The sequence below is a fragment of the Thamnophis elegans genome, chromosome 7 (assembly GCF_009769535.1).
Source record: "Thamnophis elegans isolate rThaEle1 chromosome 7, rThaEle1.pri, whole genome shotgun sequence".
Classification (NCBI taxonomy): Eukaryota; Metazoa; Chordata; class Lepidosauria; order Squamata; family Colubridae; genus Thamnophis; species Thamnophis elegans.
Window position 1 is genome coordinate 17,537,648 of NC_045547.1, and position 21,460 is coordinate 17,559,107.

Consider the following 21,460-nt stretch of genomic DNA (forward strand, 5'->3'; position numbering starts at 1 on the left):
ATTTGCTGGCATTCAAGGAAAGACTTGAGCTCTTCCTGGCTCGTGTCTTTCTGAGCAGGGAAGTGGCACGCATGACTCACTACTCTGTTTACAAAAGGAGAAAATTAAAAAGGGAAAGGGGGTAAAAATAATAATAAACCAAGCACAAATCTAACATCTTTCAGCAAACTCGCAGCTCGCTCTGATCCACTCAATGATTGGCAAGTGAAAGGAAATGTTTTTTTTTAAAAAAAATAATAATTTGGCCCCCAAAAGGAAAAGGAAAAAAAAAGATATCCATCCAAGTTTGCACAATGGTTTAAAAAGAAAAGAAATCTGATGAAATGGCAGCAGATCAGGTAAATCTCAGAGAAAATGGAGATGCTTGTTCCTGCCAGGGAGGGGAAGGGAAGGAAGAAAGCTTGAAGTCTCTTGAAGTGAGAAGAACCCCAAGGAATCCCTCAAGTTCCATTTGCAAAGAGCAACTAAGATGGACTGGAGTTCCCTATGGAAGGAATCTAGAGAATCTACAGATAAAGTGAAGAGAAAAGAGTTTCAAAGAAGCACGGCTACCCAGTAGACTTGGGAGAGTAAGGGCCGACAAGGAGTTGGAGAAGGGGGTCCCTTTTGGGGAGGAGCACTGGCAGGTAGGGTGCCCTATCTGTCTAATTCTGGAATCCCAAACAGGATAAAGCTTCATGAACGGCTTCCCTTGGGATCCTGAAGTGAATATTTCTCCACGAAGAAGTGTCTGTTCTGTGACTCAAAATGTAGATGCCTGTTCCTGTAGGGCATTAGTAGCCATGCTGACAGAGTAATGAGTTAGTTTTTATGAAGCACATTAGGAGGAGCAACAAGTATACCCAGGGGGGCTGTTTTCTCAAAGGCTGCAGAAGAGAAAGCTGAAGGGCAGAACTTGGATAATAAGGCCCAAACCAACTGATTATAAGGTGATGGAGCTTGGTGTCGGTTAAGAGGTCAGTGGATAAATGGATTCCCTGCCCTGAGAGGTAGTTGTGGCATCTCGAGAGAGAGGGAGATGCTGCTGAATGAGTCTTTGGAGAGTTTTCCTGGTGAATGGGAGCCCTTGGAAGGGATCTTACTGTGGAGATCCATTTCCATATATGGAATAACAAAACCATATTGCCTAGCAATCCCTCCCAGGATGGGGAAGATCTGGTCTAATCTTCCAACCTGTTGTGGCCTGCCAGTGGCCAGTGCAGCTGGCAGCAGATTCGGACAGTGAGGAGGTTGGGGAGGAACATGGAGTCTGGGGAAAGCTCTGATGAGGCCTCTGTGTCGGAGGCAGAGAGGGGGCCAGAGCCGTAAGCCAGCCATCAGTTGCCTTCAGAGTCAGTGAGGCAGACAAACAGCTGGAGCCTGCTCCCAGTGTGTGCATGTGCAGAGTTGCCAGATGAAGGGAATAACTAAAGAACAGGGGTCGACTTGGGAGTAAGGCCAGATTATGAATAGCCCCCTCCCAGAGGAAATAAAAGAGGAGGGGGAATGGAATTTGCAGGAGGCAATTAGTTCGCTTAATTGGTTCGTGACTCTCCGAGACACCTTGCCAAGTTCTGCAGATATCGGCCTGTCAGATCTCCAAGCCAGATAAGGTCTGTGACTGTAAATCCTCCTTTGAAAGACTTTGCTGGCTGTGAATGAGTAGAATTCACAATAAATTAATAAAAGAGGTTTTTTGTTGGGACCGGGAGTTTGTTTCATGCTCTTGGGAAGCCTCGATCAGAACACAGCCCCCCCTGGGGAATCTTGCCCAGCCTGCCACCAACGTGGCATCAGTTTCTTGGGCAGAAGAGCTATGAGGGAAAGATCAGGTGAGCAGTGAGGATCGGGGAGATTCTGCCATGATATTGAGCTGCCAGGGGATTCATCTCGGCTCTGTCTCTGATTTCTCCTGAAAGGGTGCTGGGTGGGGATGAGGAAGGAGCAGGTTAGTTTCCAGAGTTCGGCCGCTGGCTCCATGAAGGATGTGTTAACAATTAGAGAAACGGCTTGAAAAAAAAATGCTTTGAACTTTAATCTGGATTTGAAAGTTGTATTACCCGTCCTAGCAGTAACTTTTTATTGTATCTCTGGAAATTGGTAAAATTGTCAGTCTGGCAGGGGAGGCATTGATTAAAACCTGAGAAAAGAAACAACAGAGAATGTAAGAAGGGCTGAACTGGGGAGAATTACTTACCTCCACAGCTGCACATTCTACTTACCTCCACTGTGTTCTCCGGGCCTTTTTCTCCTAAATCTTTTTTGCCTTTGAAAATAAAAGAGGACTTTCCTTCAGTGGTGCAACCTACTCTTTGCGCCATAAGTTAGGACAACTGTTGGTATTCTACACTGGGCCAGACTTTTTAGGCTTGCTAAGCTTCACTCCCTGCCCATCTTCCATCAATCTACATCATAGTCAAGTCAAGTCAGATATTTTTGGCACCCTAGGCAGAAAAACCCACAAGTTCACTTTCCTGGCAACAAAAATGCAATAATAAAATAATTCGCCTTCAGTTATTGGCTGTGTCACATCAACCTCATGACATCCCTGACAGAGGTGTCGTCTTCTACTTACCACCATTTTCTTATTTATTTGGAGCTCATACCCAAACATTCCACCTCCATTTGTGTCCTATGACAGAACCCCCGTGAGATACGTTGAACTACGATTGAGTAACTAGCTACTTAGTAGCTAGTCATTTCGTGAGCTTCCAAGATGGGAGGTTGAGTTCAACCTGGGTTTCTCCACTCTCTATCATTTTAACCAATATTGGTTCATTTAGGCCTGATCCCATATGTACTGTCTATCCTTCCTATCCTAGTCAAATTTTAAAAGGAAAATTTCAAATTCAAATTCAAAATTGCTTCCTGGAACTGAAAAGATAATTTTGAGGGAGAGAAATAAAATATGTTGAGTACTGACTTATCCAGGATATAGATCAACTGGGTATATACTAATTTAACTTTCAGCTCTCCTCCTCCAACTATGGTTTGGTAAAGATAGTATAATTTCCCTATTCTGCCTTTCCAAAAAGAACAATTGAATGATTACGGAATCTGTTTAAGAACCTTCGTTTTTTTAGTCTAAAACCGATGTCTTCATATATCCTGCCTAGTTCTATAATTTAATGACTATATGGTAGCACTTCCAGACTGGTGAAAAGTCCTTTACTACAAACCAGTCCACCTGGTTTACTATAAGGTTTATCCTTTTTGCTTCTCCCCTTCTCAGGGATGACCTAGTTTGGGGAACATCAGCATTATGAAATCAGATGTACACTCGCAAATGTCTTGATAGCTCAAAGAATGAGCTTCTATTGGCTATTAACTCTATTCATAGAAATCAGCATGAGCTCTGCAGGTTTGGTTCCCCCCTCCGATTAACAGGTAACTAAAAGGTGAGATGATAAGCTTTTAATTCTGATCTGGAAAATCCCCAATTGTGGGGAAATGGCATGGCATATGGAATTGGTTCTTTGAGAAACATAGTTATTTTGAAATGACATCAGCTTGGGGACATTTCAAGGATAAGATCTGTTATGTTATTGCTGAAAGTTGCTTTGTCTTTCCTTTCTCTATTCTCTTCCTTGTTGTTATGAGGTGAGCAAAGAAGGACAGACTGTTGTACTAGGTAGGAAGTGAAGAACCCGGGAAAATTCTAACCTGCTGGAGATCCTTGCTTGAATTGCATTTCCATCTGAGCCCCATTGGTTTTTAAGGAAAGATTCTTTGCCCCATGCTGTTTCTCCAGCTCCCCTAAGAAGACATGGGAATGGGGGTAAGAGGAGGAAGGTACAGATATATAATGGAGAGAAAGAAAAAGAAAGATGAAAACAAAAGAAAACAGCAATAAAAACAGAGGGACGTGACAAAGAAAAAAAGAGCAATCATGTTTGCTAGATATTGTAGGAGGAGAGTCATGTTAGTCTACGGTGGCAAATAATCAGGAGGAATCTGGAAGCACTTTTCTGTCGTACCTATTTTATTAAAAGCCATAAGTTTTCCTGAGCTGCAGCTCACTTCCTCTAATGCACAAAGTGGCTAAACTCATGTAGGTTTTAAATTGGGTTGAGAGAAGTAGAAGAAAGAAGGGAAGAAGGGTGGTTATGGAAATGCAGGGCAGATGAGAGACAGATTCTAACAGTGATGGGTTGCCAATTTTTTTACTACTGATTTGGGTGCATGCGCGCAATGCTTCTGCGCATGCACAGAAGCATCTGGGCAGGTGGGCGGAGCATCCCGCTGTTACCGCTACTACCAGTTCGCCCAATCCAGGCCGAACCAGGAGCAACCCACCTCTGGATTATAAGTACCATTGTATGACCTGGCCTTCACCCTTGACTCCTTAAACTTTGGCAACAACATAGACTTGCAGATGAGCATCACAGCATGAACACTCAAGTCAGATGCCAAATTCTCCATCCCAATCTAGAATAATGCTTCCTCAGTCCTCGCCTCCTGAAACCTCTCCTTTACTTGAGATTCACTGATGATATTTTGACTACACGGACCTATGGAAAAAAATGCTCATCAAATGTTATCAAAGCTTTCAATAACTTCCAGCTCACTAGCAACTTTAGCAGCAGTGCCCTTGAAGAACAAGTCCATTTACTTGATGTCCTAGTAACAATGCAGAATGGAGATACAGAACATCACATTACACATGAAGCCTACAGATTACCTCTGTGTGCTTAAATGTTTCAGGTTTCTACCCACCACACACTCTTAAATCTATCATCTCTAGCTATCATCTCTGAGCTATAATTGTATTTGTTCTAATTCATTGGATAAGAGATGCTTGTTCGATGAAATTAAGCCAGCCATTCAGGAGACTGAAACCCACTCACCTACATCAACAGAGAAATCAACAGAGCCAGATCAATTCCCAGTTCTGTTAAATGATAGATCACAAAAACAGAACAGAATTCCAGTGGTTGTCATAGTTCAAGTCACTCAAACAGATTATTGGTAAACAACATTATTTATACTGGTAAATTACAACCAATGCTGGACAGCTTTTTCAGGAAGTGTGTAGTACCCTTGAGCCATAGTCCACTACCATGCCTTGAGCCTTGTGGAACTGGGATGCGGAAGTAGCGTGCGAGCATGCATATGTGCATGCACACCTCCACTTACACGAGTGTCAACCCTGAAGCTGACCTGATTGAAGCCATTTTCATCACTTCAGCGTTGCCACCTTGGAGCTGAGGGACAGGGAGGGTGGAATTGAGATAGAGGGGAATCTGTAGCCAAAACAACATACTTTCTCTTGGGAACCAAGGACATTCTCACACCTGGTCAGAGGAAGCCGGAATGATGCCACCTAGTGGCCAGCCAGCACCGCAATTGGACCATGTGACTGTGTGTTTTGAAAAAGTATAAAAACGTTTACTTTTAATTACGTGAAAACTGCAGGAACCTTCAGAGTCGGTTTTCACCAGCTATGTGCCAATATGAATCATTCCAATAAAAGTATTCTTTGAGGAATCTACCTGCCTCGGAGTCTGTCTTGCTATGGAGTCATTACTTGGAACCCTGACAGCGAGCAGAGGGTGTGCATGCTTGGTGCTTGCGCCAATGGAGCCACATGCACTTGCCCACCACTCATACAGAACCATACATTCTCCCCCCTAGCCGGTCTGCAAAGCCGAAAAAGTTGGGGAACTCTGGTGTAGCAGTTCCAGACTTGCATATAAGCCATCCAACCTGAAGCAGATTCTCCTCGGTATTCAGACACAAGGAGAAAATGATATTAAGATGGGAAGCAGATGTTTGGCCCCATATTCATTTCAACAGCACTGGTATCACAGGCTCCAAAACTCTTCACCTACAAGGTTAAAGGTGCCCTTCCCTTGCTCTTCCTCCAGTGTGATATATGCCATCCTCTGCCAGCAATGTCCCTCTGGATTCAGTACCTCTCAGACAAACTTTGTGCAAAAGAATTAATGGACACAAGTTTGACATCAGCTCTCAAGACAAGGACAAAGCAATATCAGAGCATTTCAGTCTCCCAGGATAATTCATTACAGAATTTAAACGAGCCCTTTTGGGAAAAAATAAAACTTTAACAACACCACTGGGGGAAGATACTGTTGGACTCACATCCAACAATAGATTTCAAGCCATCTCAGAAGGCCTCCACAAACACAATAGGTTTTTTTAGTACAATTGTTAATTGACAGGAGTATTTATAACATGCATCTGCATAACCAATCTGTGTTCCCCTCCCTTCTTCTCCTCCCCCACAATTTAAATTCTCCATCAGCCCAGCCACTCCGGGCATCTGTTGAAGTGAGCTCCATCTCATGAAAGGTTTTATTAAAATTTGGTGGTTGGAAAAGGTGCTAGCAGGCTTCTGACACAGCGGCTAGGTAGGAGGAAGCTATAGTCTACCACAGTGAGAAAACACCCAGTTGGGAAAGATAGAAAAATATACCACCCGAGTGCATGTACGTGTGGGTGCACACACACAAACACAAATGAAAGTTTGGGCCGCCTCTACTTATGCTTTGACAAAACATCAAGAATTCTAGGAAAACTATCTACATTTTAGGCTAAGATATCACAAATGGGTGGGTAGATTGGGTAAAATTCCCCCAATCAGGGCAATGACACATATTTCTTCCCCTGGATTTGGTGTGTGCTCCTTGAGCCAAAAAGCAGGGAATGACAAACCCAGAAGGGCTACTTCCCTGAATTTGCAAATATCTGTTTCCATGATGAATTTTGATTCTGCAAATTTAGGTTTAGCCCACGATGAATCACTGTAGCCGTAGCTAGAGAGCTCTTCAACTGAATGGATACAACAGTAAATGGAGAAGGGATATTTTTTTGTATGTGAGGGGAAGTATTATTCAGTAAGTAATGAAAGAAGAGGAACTTGCAGGATTGTGCAGCCAAGCAATTAATTAGCAGTCCCATTAGGAGCACATAATCCATATAGCATTCCAAAAATGATGCCAAGTTTTTCTGATACACATAAGCCCTGGATGTTATTGTGTGGGCATACTGGACTCATATGAACTAATCCAGTGTACATTTGTTTTCAAATATTCTCATTATTTTCTTATCCATCTTACCCATTTCCAGAACCAAGGGAGTAATTTGTTTACTGGTTCCCTGTGCAATTATTGATAGGAACATAGGAACATTGAATCTCTGACAAGCTCAATGATTCAGTACCTTACATTTGCTTGTATACCACCTAAGTTCATAATAAGGGTGGATTCTCTTTTAACATGGCGTTTGAATTCAACCACTGTGATTCGTAAATGGCGATTTACAACTTAGCATTGTGTATAAACCACAGCTAAAACAAATAATAGCTTAGACCAAAGTTTGAACTTGGGATGTGGATTCAGTAACTCGTAATAACTTTTTTGTTTATAGTGGGGAAAGCGATTACCCCAGATAATAATGTTCCTATGTTCCTATATTTATTATGAAGAGAAAAGAGAGAGAAAGGAGAGAGAAAGGAGAGAGGAAAAAGGAGAAAGGAGAGAAGTAAGAAGAGAGAGAAGAGAGAGGAGAGAGAAGAGAGAGGAGAGAAGAGAGGCTTAGAAATTATAACGAACACTCTTAAATCATGCATGTCTGCAGTTGAATGAATACAATTTAAAACAATGATATTTCTGCCTTCCTGGAAATGTTTCCCCCAGCCCATTTTTTAAAAAAAATCTGAAATGGCGTCTCTATCAATGATAAGCATAAAAAATACAGAAGACACGGACATATGTACATACAGACAGAATGACTGCATGGAGTCTGGAACACGCTGGAGTCTTACATTCAATTCGAATCTGTTCTAGCTCCATCACCTCAGCTATTGATTCTTTGAGGTCTTCCACAAACTTTTGCATTTCTTCAGCGTTTAGGGCACAGAAATGAAGCACCTGTTTCTCTGAGCCTGAAACTGGAATCACCAAAGTGATACCATAGGGATAGTCTATGAAAAAGGAGAGGGAAAAAAAAACCTCTGAAAATATTAGTATTGGCTTCATATTTTTTTAAAAAAACATATGTCTGGGAGGGATTAGAAAATTGACTGGAGTGAATGGCCAATAATAAATCCTCCTTCATCATCACCATCACATGCAATGAGCATCTTAGAATAGAATAACAGAGTTGGAAGGGATCTTGGAGGTCTTCTAGTCCAATCCCCTGCTTAGGCAGGAAACCCTACACCACTTCAGACAAATGATTATCCAATCTTTTCTTAAAAACTTGCAGTGTTGGGGCATTAACAACTTCTGGAGGAAAGCTGTTCCATTGATTAATTGTTCTAACTGTCAGGAAATTTCTCCTTAGTTCTAATTTGCTTCTCTCCTTAATTAGTTTCCACCCATTGCCTCTTGTCCTGCCTTTTAGGGCTTTGGAGAAGAGCTTGACTCCCTCTTCTTGGGGGCATCCACTGAGATATTGGAACACTGCTATAATATTACCCCTGGTCCTTCTTTTAATCAAACTAGGCATACCCAATTCCAGTAACCATTCTTCATATGTTTTAGCCTCCAGTCCCCTAATCATCTTTGTTGCTCATCTGTGCACTCTTTCTAGAGTCTAAACATCTATTTTATGTTATGGCAACCAAAACTGGATGCAGTATTCCCAGTGTGGCCTTAGCAAGGCATTATAAAGTAGTAGGAACAATCTTGAGGAATAGGAGAAGGAGCCACATCCAAGGAAATGGTCAGATCAATGAAATCCGAGTGTAGAGCAGAAATCTAATTTGGGAAAGCATGTCAGACATGATGCTCAATAGTTCCACCAATGGTAACAGGAAGGAGGGGGGAAGCGTATTCAGGCTCCTTAAGATCTGTTACAGTAATCCTATAGTAAAAGTAGTCCTCAATTTAGGGTACTTTGGGCCAGAATTTCTGTTGCTAAGCAAGGCAGTTGTTAAGTGAGACATGCCTGATTTTGTGACCTTTTTGCCATGGTTGTTAAGTGAATCACTGCAGATGTTAAGTGACTCACATGATCAGTAAGTGAATCTGGCTTCCCCCTTGACTTAGCTTGTGGGAAGCCAGCTGGGACGTTTGCAGATGACAATCGCGTGGCCCCTGCGATGTTGCAACCCTCATACATACATGCCAGTTTCCACGTGCTCAAATTTTGATCATGTGACCACGGGGATGCTGCAACCATCGTAAGTGTGTGGACCAGCCATAAATCACTTTTTTCCAGTTTCCACTGTAATTCTGTAACAGTTGCCAAAGGAGCGGTTGGAAGTCGAGAGCTCCCTGTACAATATTAGCATTTATGCTCTAACCAATATGACGAACCCTCTGTAGTTAAACAAATATTCCCTTTATTAGGAGCGCCAGCAGCCCTGGCAAAAAGTTTCTCTCTCACACACACACAAACACACACACACAAACACACAGCAGGCTAACAAGTCTGTCCGGCAGGAAGATGAATAGTTGTCTGCCACATCTCTTCATCTCCGCCCCCTGCCTTTTATCCCCAGAGCTAGGATGGGCCTTTGTTAGCAGCGGTGGCTCTTCCGTCCCAAGGATCAGCCCATAGATTTCCACTGCTCTCCTCTCCTCTGCCTTCTGCACATCATGCACTAGACCCAGCTGTTCCTCCTCTTCCTCATCAGCCCCCTCCAGACCTTGGGGCTGTTGACTCTCCATCTGAGGGCTGATGGATGGCCCAGGTTCCGCTTCTGTCTCTCTCTCTCTGCCAGCTGCATTCCCTCTTCCTCCTCGGAGCTCTCAGGTTGCCTTGGTGCTGACCCTGACTCCCACGCCTCCTCCTCATTTGATTCAGCTGCTGGAGGGGCTGGCAGTCAACTGGCCACAACAATTAACAACTTTAGTTTCCTAGTCTGGTCTACCTTGAAAGGCGAACATAATCATAATCACTTAAAGTGATCCCATTTTAATATGTTATGTGGTTGCAACTAGTATTTTTTTAAAAAAATCCAGTCTGTTATTTCTATTGTCTCCTTGCAAGATATTCCCTGTCGTTTTCTAGATAGAAAGGCAGGTACTAGGCGATATCTCTGCTGTGACCTGGAAAAAAAGCCATTGCCAGAGTAAACAATGCTAGATAATTCATTTGTCCTAGATTAAGGCAAGTTGTCTTATCATCCTCCAGAGTCACTGGTGATCCTCCAGTTAGTATGATCGTAAGCACATTTAATGGGTACATTAGATTCCCATTTTTTTTTAAAAAATCAAGGATTTAAGGATCTTCTATAAATAGCAGAGAACAAAGAACCGATTTGGATTTTGGTGAAGGCAGGGAGCTTGTGTCTGTAACAAGACACTTTGCGGTAAGTATACAATGAGATTTAAGGAGAAGAAAGGAAATGTTGCCTTGCAGAACTTCTTTCTGCACTTAGCCTAATACACAGAGACAGATATGGCCTCGTTTATGCCAAACAACTTCTGAGAAACAGCTTTTGTTCCGGACGTCTTGCACATCCTGTGATTTCAGATTACCTCGTTCGGGTCATCGAGTTCAAGAATCATGGGCCATGATTGGCCCTCCATTTCAAGACTTGGGGGATGTCACTGTGCATTAAACGACCGTATTTTTCGGAGTATAAGACACACCGGAGTATAAGACGCACCATTTGAAGAGGCAAATAAAAAAAGTTTTTGCGCTCTGCAGACCTCCCCAAAACAGTCCGTTTTTCATTAAAAAAAGGGGCATGCATAGCCTTTAGGAGGCTTATAGAGTGCTCCTGAGGTCTGGGGGGGTACAAAAACGAGTAAAAAACAGCCCGTTTTTCATTCATTTATGCCCTCCCCAACCCACGGAAGCACTCTGGAAGCCTCCTAAAGGCTCTGCACAGCCATTTTGGTGAAGAGGGCGGGGTTTCGGGAGGCAAAAAATGCTGTATTCAGTGTATAAGATGCACCCAGATTTTCACCCTCTTTTCTGAGGGGAAAATACTCCGAAAAACACAGTAATTCTTGCGACTCTTATTCTTTCACTGCTTTCTGCTGTTCGCTGTAAGAATCAAATAAGTCCTGACACGGAGTTCTATGTTTGGAACCTGGATGTTTTTCATTAGAAACGGGAGCTGTGCGGTGTGGGGTTATGCAAGTGTGTGAAAGAGTGTGTGAGTGTGTGTGTGCATACTTCCATCAGGGTAGCAGTATTAGGAAAGGAGTTTCAACTACTAATGTAAGCCCATAACAGAAGAGATGAAGTTGTGGAGTCCTTGGTGCTCTCTGACTTTTCATTGTTTGCTTGCAGTCTTTTCATTACTGTAATATAGCAATATCACTTAGACTTATATACCTCTTCATAGTGCTTTTACAGCCCTCTCTAAATGGTTTGCAGAGTCAGCCTATTGCCCCCCCAACAATCCTGAGTCCTCATTTGACCCACCTCGGAAGGATGGAAGGCTGAGCCCTGTATTCATTCAAAAAGTGTAATTTGTATCTACTCCATCTTCAGCTTGTTTTATGAAATCACTCAAGTGCTGACATACGTAGACAAAAATGCAAAATACATTCCATCGTCTCCCTACACTTTATGGATTCCAATAAAAGCATAATGAGAATCCCATGGTTCAAAATAGCAACAGCACTTAGACTGATATACTGTTTCATAGTGGTTTACAGCCCTCTCTAAGCGGTTTACAGAGTCAGCCTATTGCCCCCAACAATCTGGGACCTCATTTTACCCACTTCAGAAGGATGGAAGGATGAGTCAACCTTGAGCCTGATGAGATTTGAACTGCTGAACTGCAGCTAGCAGTCAGCTCAAGCAGCCTGCAGGGTTCCACTCTAATCACTGCACCACCTCGGCTCCCTTCAGTGCAAGCATCATACAAGCATCACCTGTATTTCTCCATTATTTCTAACAGCGTGTTTTTTTAATAGATCAGCTGCTTCTGCTGATCACCGGGTGCTAGCAGTTTGGCAGATCGAATCTCTCCAGGCTCAAGTTGACTCAGCCTTCCATCCTTCCCAGGTGGAACCAGATTGTTGGGATCAATAGGCTGACTCTGCAAACTGCTTAGAGAGGGCTGTAAAGCACGTGAAGCAGTATACAAGTCTACGTGCTATTGCTATCATCAGAGGATCTCTCTTGGCTTGATCTAAATGTAGTCTTCTCCTCATTGCTTTCCTAACAAGGAATAGAGAATTCTATATGCAAGTTGCCAGCTCAACCAGTCTCAGAGAAAATCACATATTGGCAGGCTCAAACCCAAAGACAACTCCACAAAATCTGATCGAGTCCAATCCTTTATTTGCTTAAACCTAATGATAGAATCAGAGCACACTAAAGCCACAACCTTCTAGATAAAACAGGAGCCACAGTGGCGCAGTGGCTGGAATGAGGTATTGCAGACTAATTCAGCTCACTGCCAGCAGTTCGATCCTTAGTAGTTCAAGATTGACTCAGCCTTCCATCCTCCTGAGGTTGGTGAAATGACCCAGATTGTTGGGGGGCAACATGCTGATTCTCTAAACCAGTGGTTCCCAAACTTGGCAACTTTAAGACTTTAAGACAGAGCTGGCTGGAGAATTCTGGGAATTGAAGTCCACAAGTTTTAAAGTTGCCAAGTTTGGGAACCACTGCTCTAAACCACTTAGAAAGCGCTGTAAAGCACTGTGAAGCAGTATGTAAGTTTAAATGCTATTGCTATTGCCATATCCGGAGGGATTCTAGGGTGTGGCTATCCTGAACAACTTCGCTACTCTTCCATCTAACTCAGGACTGTGCAATCTCTTAACCAGCGCCTCCCTCTGATGAGATTTTCTACTGCTTCCATGGGAAATCTCTGGATTGCCAAAATTTCTCTCCACCGATTCTCCAGGTTCACATTCCACCGCGCAGGCAGTACATAAGATACTAGACACAGGCATTTTGACTCCTACAGCTCTGCATTGTTTGAAAACATTAAGGCAGTCAGCTTTCACTTCATGCAGAATTTGAGCGTGTCCCCATGTCCATCGCAGTGTCCAACTCCATCATGTTTTTATACGCCTCAGTCACAGCCTTCCGTTCTTTGTGCATTTTTAGTTTGCAATACACAGTGGCTTGCATATGTTAATTTATGCAGAGAAAAACAAATAAATAAAGGCAAAGCCACTTATGCAACAATCCTGAAATCAATCAGAGAGCTCCATATAAACTGGAAATACAAACAAGACACAGTCAAACTGCGGAAGATTTTGTTTTTAAAGGAACTGAGGAATATATATATATATATATATATATATATATGTATATGTATATGTATATGTATATGTATATGTATTGTATATGTATATGTATATGTATAGTATATGTATATGTATATGTATATGTATATGTATATGTATATGTAATGTATATGTATATGTATAGTATATGTATATGTATATGTATATGTATATGTATATGTATATGTGTATATGTGTATATGTGTATATGTGTATATATATATATATATAGCAATAGCAATAGCAGTTAGACTTATATACCGCTTCATAGGGCTTTCAGCCCTCTCTAAGCGGTTTACAGAGTCAGCATATTGCCCCCAACAACAATCCGGGTCCTCATTTTACCCACCTCGGAAGGATGGAAGGCTGAGTCAACCTGAGCCAGTGAGATTTGAACCGCCGAACTGCAGAACTGCAGTCAGCTGAAGTAGTCTGCAGTGCTGCATTTAACCACTGCGCCACCTCGGCTCTGTCTTCTTTTTCAATATTTTTGGCCTCCCAATCTAACCCAGAGATTTCTCCATCCAAGTAGCCTGGTGAGAATGTCCTACTATATATATATATATATATATATATATATATATATATATATATATATATGTATGTATGTATGTATGTATGTATGTATGTATGTAGTACGTACGCACGCACACACACACCACACACACATATAAGTGTAGGACATTCTCATCAGGCTACTTGGATGGGGAAATCTCTGGGTTAGATTGAGAGGCCAAAAATATTGAAAAAGAAGACAGTGATAAATGATCCAGGGGTTTAGATTTTTTTTCCAAACATGAAAGAAGCTGAAATTTGGTTGTGTGTGTTACTAAGTACAGAAGGAGAACAGCCTACTTTTCAGAGTCTTCCCCGGAGGTTTTCAACCAAAAGTGTGGAGGCTATTTTTTGGGAGGGTCGGCAGATTCCTGCCCTGGGCAGGGGGTTGGATTAGATGATCTCTAAATTCCCTTCCAGCCCTAGGATTCTATGATTGTCCGATGATTCTTCATTTCTGTTTGTTGTTCATTTAGGCCGGGGTGTCAAACTCGATTTCATTGAGAGCTGCATCAGTGTTTGACCTCTGGGGGCCCGGGTGGCCGTGGCCAGGTTGGTCAGCTTGACATCACTCGTGTCGGGGGTGCCTGTGGTGGCCCGAATGCTCAGCCAGCAAAAATGGGCTCACAAGCTCCAATTTCGGCTGTGATGGCCTCCGGCAACCCTCTGCCAGCAAAAACGGAGCTCAGGAGAGCCACATGTGGCTATTGCAAGCTCCATTTTCCGCTGTGATGGCCCTCCTGAGCTCAGTTTTCTTTGGCACAGTCACCACGGGCTACTCCTTCACTGTTTCCTGGGTGTCCGCTCAGGCCAGATCTAAGCACCCCACAGGCTGGATCCGGCCCCTGGGCCTTGAGTTTGACACCCCTGATTTAAGCCTATAACTGAGGTTTCCAACAAAATATTGTCAGGCATGCTTTCTTTTCTGAATATTCTCCTGGTTTACCTTTTCATCTCACCCAGCCATTCAGAATTCCACAGCCGCTGTAACAAGGGTGAAATTCAGCAGGTTCTGACAGGTTCTGGAGAATCGGTAGCGGAAATTTTGAGTAGTTCGGCGAACAGGCAAATACCACCTCCGGCTGGCCCAACAGAGTGGAGTGGGAATGGAGATTTTGCAATATCCTTCCCCTGCCACATCCACAAAACCACGCCCACAGAATCGGTAGTAAAAAAATATTGAATTTCACCACTGCACTGTATGTCTCTTCAGGTCTACTGAAGATTTTTATTTAAGTTATTATATGATTTTACAAAGCTTTGTCTGTTTGGGGTGGGGTTTTATTTTATTTTGCTTGTTTGTCAAATTGAATGAATTTATACGGTATGGAATTATGGAAGTAATGGAAGTACAAGTAGCCCCTCGACTCGCAAGAGTTCATTTAGTGACAGTTCAAAGTTACAACGGCACTGGAAAAAGTGACTTATGACCATTTTTAACACTTACGAGCATTGCTTCCTCCCCATTGTCACAGGATCAAAATTCAGATGATTGACAACTGAGTCCTGTTTATAACAGTTCCAGTGTTCTGGGGTCCTGCGAACCCCTTTTGAGACCTTCTGACAAGCAACATCAATGGGGGAGCAGATTCACTTAACAACCATGTTACTACTTTAAGAGCTGCAGGGACTCACTTAACCACAGTGGCAAGAAAGGTGGTAGAATGGGGCAAAATTCACCTAACTTCTGTTTCACTTAGCAACATGAATTTGGGGTTCATGTTGTGGTCGTAGGTTGAGGACTGCCTGAGTTGGAATCATGGTTTAAGGGAGTTTAACCAGTCAAGACTCTGAGGTAGACAAACCAACTTTTCTTCAAGCATTTTTTATTCATTCATTTGTATCTCATCCCAAAGGTGCTTTTTTCAAGAGGCAACTAGCCTGTCTTGTTTTTCTTTGAAGACGTTTCGCTTCTCACCCAAGAAGCTTCTTCAGTTCTGAGGAGTTGAGAGCTGAAAAAGCTTCTTGGATAAGAAGTGAAACGTCTTCAAGAAAAACCAGAATGTCCAGTTGCCTTTTGAAAAAAGCATCTTTGGGACAACCATGACCTGGATGACTGAGAATCTCCATAGACATTTGTCTCTCATGTTTCCCTAGGAATGTAAGGTAGCATACGCTACACTCCCTTCTCTTATTGTTTATCCATCAACAACTCTATGTATTCGATTGGACTGGAGAGAAGGAGTGGCCCAAAGTCACCATGGCTCAGTTTGAATTAACACGGGGGGGGGGGGGGCTCCCCAGTTCAGATTCTAAATGCTAACATTCACCATAACCAGAACACTACTTTTGCTCTTTCTCTTGAATGAGCCTCTTTCCATAACCCATGAAAGACGGCGCATTTATCCCCTCCAGTGTCATCAGGCAGAGAGCCAAGTAGACTGTGATAAACTTACATTCATTCTCAAACAGATGGAACTGCATTCCTAAGAGGCCGACTGACTTGCAAATGTGTAGGTTGAAGAGCTTTTCTTCTTGGGGCAAAGCTTGAGAATCTGTTAAAGGACACAGATGAAGAGAGAAAGAGAGATACAAAGACACAGAGAGAGAGAGAGACAGATAGACAGACAGACAGACAGAGACAGAAAGTCTTTCATTCAGATCAGCAAAAGAAAACAGGAAGGTTTAAGGTCCAAATAATACCATTCAACTACAGTATGGTCATCAGAATGAGATCCCAATGGGGTTATGAGTGGTGTGAGGGGACATACCCCAAAAAGATGGGGCATGGTGAAAGAAAAGAGTAAAGCTGAAAAACATGCCTTGCGGGATCCAGTCCAAGCAATAATCAGGTCTGATCCTACTTAAATTGTGAAGATCAGCCAGATCAGCTAAGTATTATCACATGCTGGGTCTAAATGAATCAACACAGTCCATCAATTCTGATTGGGCCTTTAGTTTGATGATAAAATCTGAAGGGACATTGGGTTGCACATCCAAATCTAAGATCAATGAAACTCCCGGGCTTTACATTGCACACCCCTAGTCTAAATTATTTAGATGTGTCACCCTTCACACCCCTTGTTGTAGCACAGGGCTGTCCACACCTAGGCAACTTTAAGACTGATGGACTTCAACTCCCAGACTTTGTACCTTCTACCAGAATTCTGGGAGCTGAAGTCCACAGTCTTAAAATTGCCTAGGATGGGCACCCCTGTTGTAGTGCAAGCAATCTGCGTGCATTTTTAAAATCTAGAAATAAAGACATAGGAATTGCACGGGACTAATCTGGTTAGGAGTCCTGCTATGAGAAGGGGATGGTACTCTTTTGGCTAATTGTGTTTTTCAAGCTATATCACATCACCACTAATCCCCTATCAGCTCCTTGCACTGGAAGGAGGATGTGAATTGGAAGAGTTCCTTCCAATGTAAGTGTCAGGCAAAGTGTTGGGGGTGATGGAAAATAGGACAATCCATGTGGAGAAGGATTGCAATCTGGGAGTTCAAGAGTCAGTCCCCTTATCCTTCCTTCTGCCTGGGTTATGTCATAGATATAAGTTCTTTTTTAAAAAAAATCTCAAACATTCACACAGATGCAAATTGCACAACAACTTTATGTTCATCTTGCCTGGAAGAAATTGTTTAGCTTACAGTCTTGTGACTGAGAGTAGAGAAGTGAGTGAAAACCATGCTGAAGAGTGGATTTCTATTATCTCCTCCAGAGGGACTCCTGTCAAATCACACTTGTCAATTGCTCAGATGTTTTGCTTAGCAGTTTCCCTGCATTCCTCTTTCATGAAACAAGGGTGCATCCTCTGCAGTCCCTTTCAGGCCACTGAAGCCACCCAGTTTGGCAGTAAAAATTGGTATTTTCAGGGCTTGATCCACTCACTCTTTCCTTACACTTTGGAGGATACAAGGAGCAATGCATGAGCAAAAGGTAGTATTTTGCTTTCCTGGGTTTCTCTGGCTTGATTAACAGCTGGCATTCAGGCGTGGTATTCAGCCAGTTCGGACCGGTTTGGGTGAACCGGTAGCTCTGACAACCAGTTGAGAGTGAACCAGTTCACTCCAATGATCAGGTTGGCCTGCCCGCCCTTGTGCTTTACTTACCTGGTTTTTTGGACTATAAGACGCACTGGAGTATAAGACGCACCAAGATTTTGAAGAAGTAATTTTTTTTAAAAAAGTTTTTGCACTCTCCAGGCCTCCCAAACCCTCTGCATGCCTCATTTTTTGTGAAAAACAGGGCATGCAGAGAGTTTGAGAGGCCTGCAAAGTGCTCCTAGGGGCTGAAGGGGCAAAAATGAGCAAAAAACGGCCCGTTTTTCACGTGTCTGTGTTTTGCAAAAACAGGATATGCATAAGTTTTGCAAGGCTTGTAGAGTGCTCCTGGGAGGGGGGGGGGCAAAAACAAGCAAAACCAGGCCATTTTTGCTTGATTTTGCCCTCTCCAGCCCCCAGGAACACTTTGCAGGCCTCTCAAACCCTCTGCACGTCCTTATTTGCAAAAAACGGGATGCACAGGGGTGGGGTTCTGAGAGGCCAAAAATGCTGTATTCAGTGTATAAGACATACCCAGATTTTCACCCTCTTTTTTGGGGAAAAAAGGTGCGTCCTATACTCCGAAAAATACGGTGCCTATATCCACTCAGCTGATTAGCACGCAGAGCAGACTGCCATGCCTCAGCTGTGTTACTCCCCAAGAAGTAACGTGGAAGGCAAGTTTTGGTAAAACTGTGCACGCACATGCAGCGAAACACATGATTACCATACTGGTTGTTAAACCGGTAGATCCCACCACTACTGCTGTTGTATGTTTAAGGCCTTGGCTTTAGGTATCAACATCCTGTCTCAGAGCAGTGCTGAGGGGGATTCTACCCACTCAGATTCTAAATCTGTATGCACTTATTATCCCACTCTCCAAAGGCTTCTTAATTGGGTGGTAATTAATCTGCTCAGACAAGATGCTTTCTCCCTAATGGGAGCAAACGTGACCATTTTCGGTCAACAAACCTGCAACTTCCAATGTACAGTAATAGCTGAATTTTGGGAATTGATACAAACTGTGTCTTAGAATACCCAATTCTCAGATTTCATTAGGAAAACAAACAAACCAAGCTCAGCAGTAATTATAGATTGGCCATAATATGTGAACAACTCATTAGAAACACCATTAGGCTCCCCGAAGCAGGGAGTGTTACAAACAGTATTTCAGTGTCTCTGGCTTAGACTACGCTCTACAAAACAATGTCTAGTATGGCATCAAAGTTAACTGAGGACAGATCAAAGTGCCAAGTTTGTCCATTTTATGCTGATGTAGAATGGTATTTCCCATTTCTTAATCTGTTTATCTTCACTCATTCTTCAGTATTCATATTTGGGTAATTTATATGGCCGCCTACTTGCTCACAGTGACTCTAGGCGGCTTAGAAGCAGTAAAAACACAGTATAGAAAATAGAAAATGAAAAACAACAATCCCCACCCCCAGTGGTGACGATGCACACCATCAAATCAGCAGCTCTCTAGGATTGAACTCTCAACCTTCTGAGTGGGAGGTGAACATCTTCACCACTAGGCCAATGTGCCACAGTCACCTGACCATGGCATCCACCACATGATAACTAAAGAACATCAGACTCCACCTGTGATAAAACCATCATGCCTTGTTGCCTGCCCAAACGAGAAAGTATGGCTTTAACATTGGCATAGCTAAGGAGAACTTTCAGTGGCCTCCAGTTAGAGATGAGAAGAAGGCCACATTATAAGGGGTCCTTGGTGCTCTCTGAGCTTGCTTGTTTTCTTACAGACATTTCATTACTCAGACCAGGTAACATCATCAGTGCTAGTAAGGGATTATAAGGAAATGTCAAAAAGCTATAAGGAAATACCACAAAAATAGGCTGTTCTGGTGTGGGAATACGGTTGTATGCAAGTGAAGGAAAAACCTACACAGGGCTGCTTCTGAGAAATGTTTGGCTCGCTTAGCGCATAGCTGCAACTATTCAACAAGAGAGGAACGGCTTGGAACATCACTCCACATCTCAATCAACTTCACTGGCTGCCAAATGGTGTTTGGCCTCAGTACAGCCATGAAAGCTCTGAGGTATTATGCCACATAAAATATTAGGCAGCTGCAAACAATTGCATACTTGTCTGAATATGTGTGGGAAGTTACAGGACTGGTCTCCTGAACTTCCTTCGCCCAGATCCAATCAGTGGTGGGGTCCTACCGGTTCGGACCGGTTCAGCTGAACCAGTAGTAGCTTGGCGGCCTAGGTTGCTGGAACCGGCAGCGACCCAGGTCTGCCACATTCCCAAAAAGGTTCTCTCGGTGGCACTGTAGTCACCGCCATCTTGTTTTTTGCTTCTGCACATGCACAGAGCAAATTTAGTTGTACTGTGCATGCCGTACAGCGCGCCTCACACACGTGCAAGAAGGTCACGTCCTTGAGTGAACTGGCAGTAGTCTCTGCCGGAACCCTCCCCTGGATCCAACAGGACTTTGGATCCTATGAATGGGAATGAAAGCATAATGTTCTTCCGGCTGTGCTAGCTTTTGACTCAGAGGGAATTCCGTAAGGAGAGGTGCATTTAAAATCCAGATCCTAGGACAGGGGTCCTCTGACCTTTTTCTAAACTGCACTGAATTCTTAAGTCAAAGATTTAACTTTGACTTACCACCAGCAGGTCATTGAAGAGAAAAACTTCTCTCTGGTGGGCAGCGTGTTTCTGCACTTTGTTCACATCTGTCACTTCATAAAGGCGGCTGCAACAGACCAACCGGCGATGAGGCACAGACAGCACCTGCAAGAAAGAGACTGAGTGGGAAGGTTTCCTCCACAACCACAATTGCAACACACATTTATGATCCCATGCAGTTTCAAGACCTTTGGGCAACTTCAGCGGCCCTAGAACGTATAATTTCATCATGAGATGTTCCGTTTTGAAGTCTGTTGCGAAGATACTGTTGTTTTAACCATTTAGTCGCATCCGACGCTTGGCGACTTGATAGGCAAGTGCCCTCCATGCTACCCTGTCAAACGCAGCTTCTTTCAATTGTTGGATGTTCAACTTGTTAGATGTTGTGAAGATAGGGACCTTCTATTCCAGATTCGGCAAGGAAAACCAGCTGGCCTATCCAGCCAGAAATGGATGGAGAAAGTAGAACCCCAAGAAAAACAAATGCACATACAAAGAATGAGGGCTTTGGTCACCATTCCACAACCACTATCTTGGTTCTTTTGTTTCCCACTGCAAATGCTGTGGCTAGGATCAGTGAAACTAACTGCAATGTATAATATGGACATTTATCCTTGTGGGTAGTTCTTTGTGTGAAAGCCTGACAGAGGGAAGAACTGACCAAGATCAATCTCTTTGGGAAGCAACTGTTTGTTTCTTTTCCTCTCTTTCCTTTTCAGCTTTCTTCTAGGGCCCTGACCTGGCTGGATGTAATAAAGATTTACCGTATTTTTCGGAGTATAAGACGCACCTTTTTCCCTCAAAAAGAGCTGAAAATCTGAGTGCGTCTTATACACTGAATACAGCATTTGTTTGCCTCCAGAAACTCTGCCCCTTCACCAAAATGGTCATGCAGTGCCTCTAGGAGGCTTTCAGACTGTTCCTGGAGACTGGGGAGGGCAGAAATGAGCAACAAATGGGCCGTTTTTTGCTAAATTGTGCCCCCCCAGCCCCCAGGAGCACTCTATAAGCCTCCTAAAGGCTATGCGTGCCATTTAGGAGGGAGGGCCCGTTTTCATGAAAAACGGGCTGTTTTTTGCTTGTTTTGGGAGGGCCACACCCCAGGAGC

At 43.2% G+C, this 21,460-nt stretch overlaps 1 protein-coding gene across 1 annotated transcript in view; it reads right to left on the reverse strand.

Moving 5' to 3' along the window:
* Positions 1-2,044: 2,044 nt before the first annotated feature.
* Positions 2,045-21,460, reverse strand: part of LOC116511613 (IQ motif and SEC7 domain-containing protein 3-like) — a 67,288-nt gene continuing 47,872 nt past the window's right edge. Inside the window, 7 exon segments of the mRNA XM_032221755.1 lie at positions 2,045-2,119; positions 2,202-2,245; positions 3,643-3,735; positions 7,766-7,924; positions 16,106-16,159; positions 16,162-16,204; positions 20,332-20,457. Coding sequence (XP_032077646.1) covers positions 2,045-2,119; positions 2,202-2,245; positions 3,643-3,735; positions 7,766-7,924; positions 16,106-16,159; positions 16,162-16,204; positions 20,332-20,457 — 594 coding nt within the window.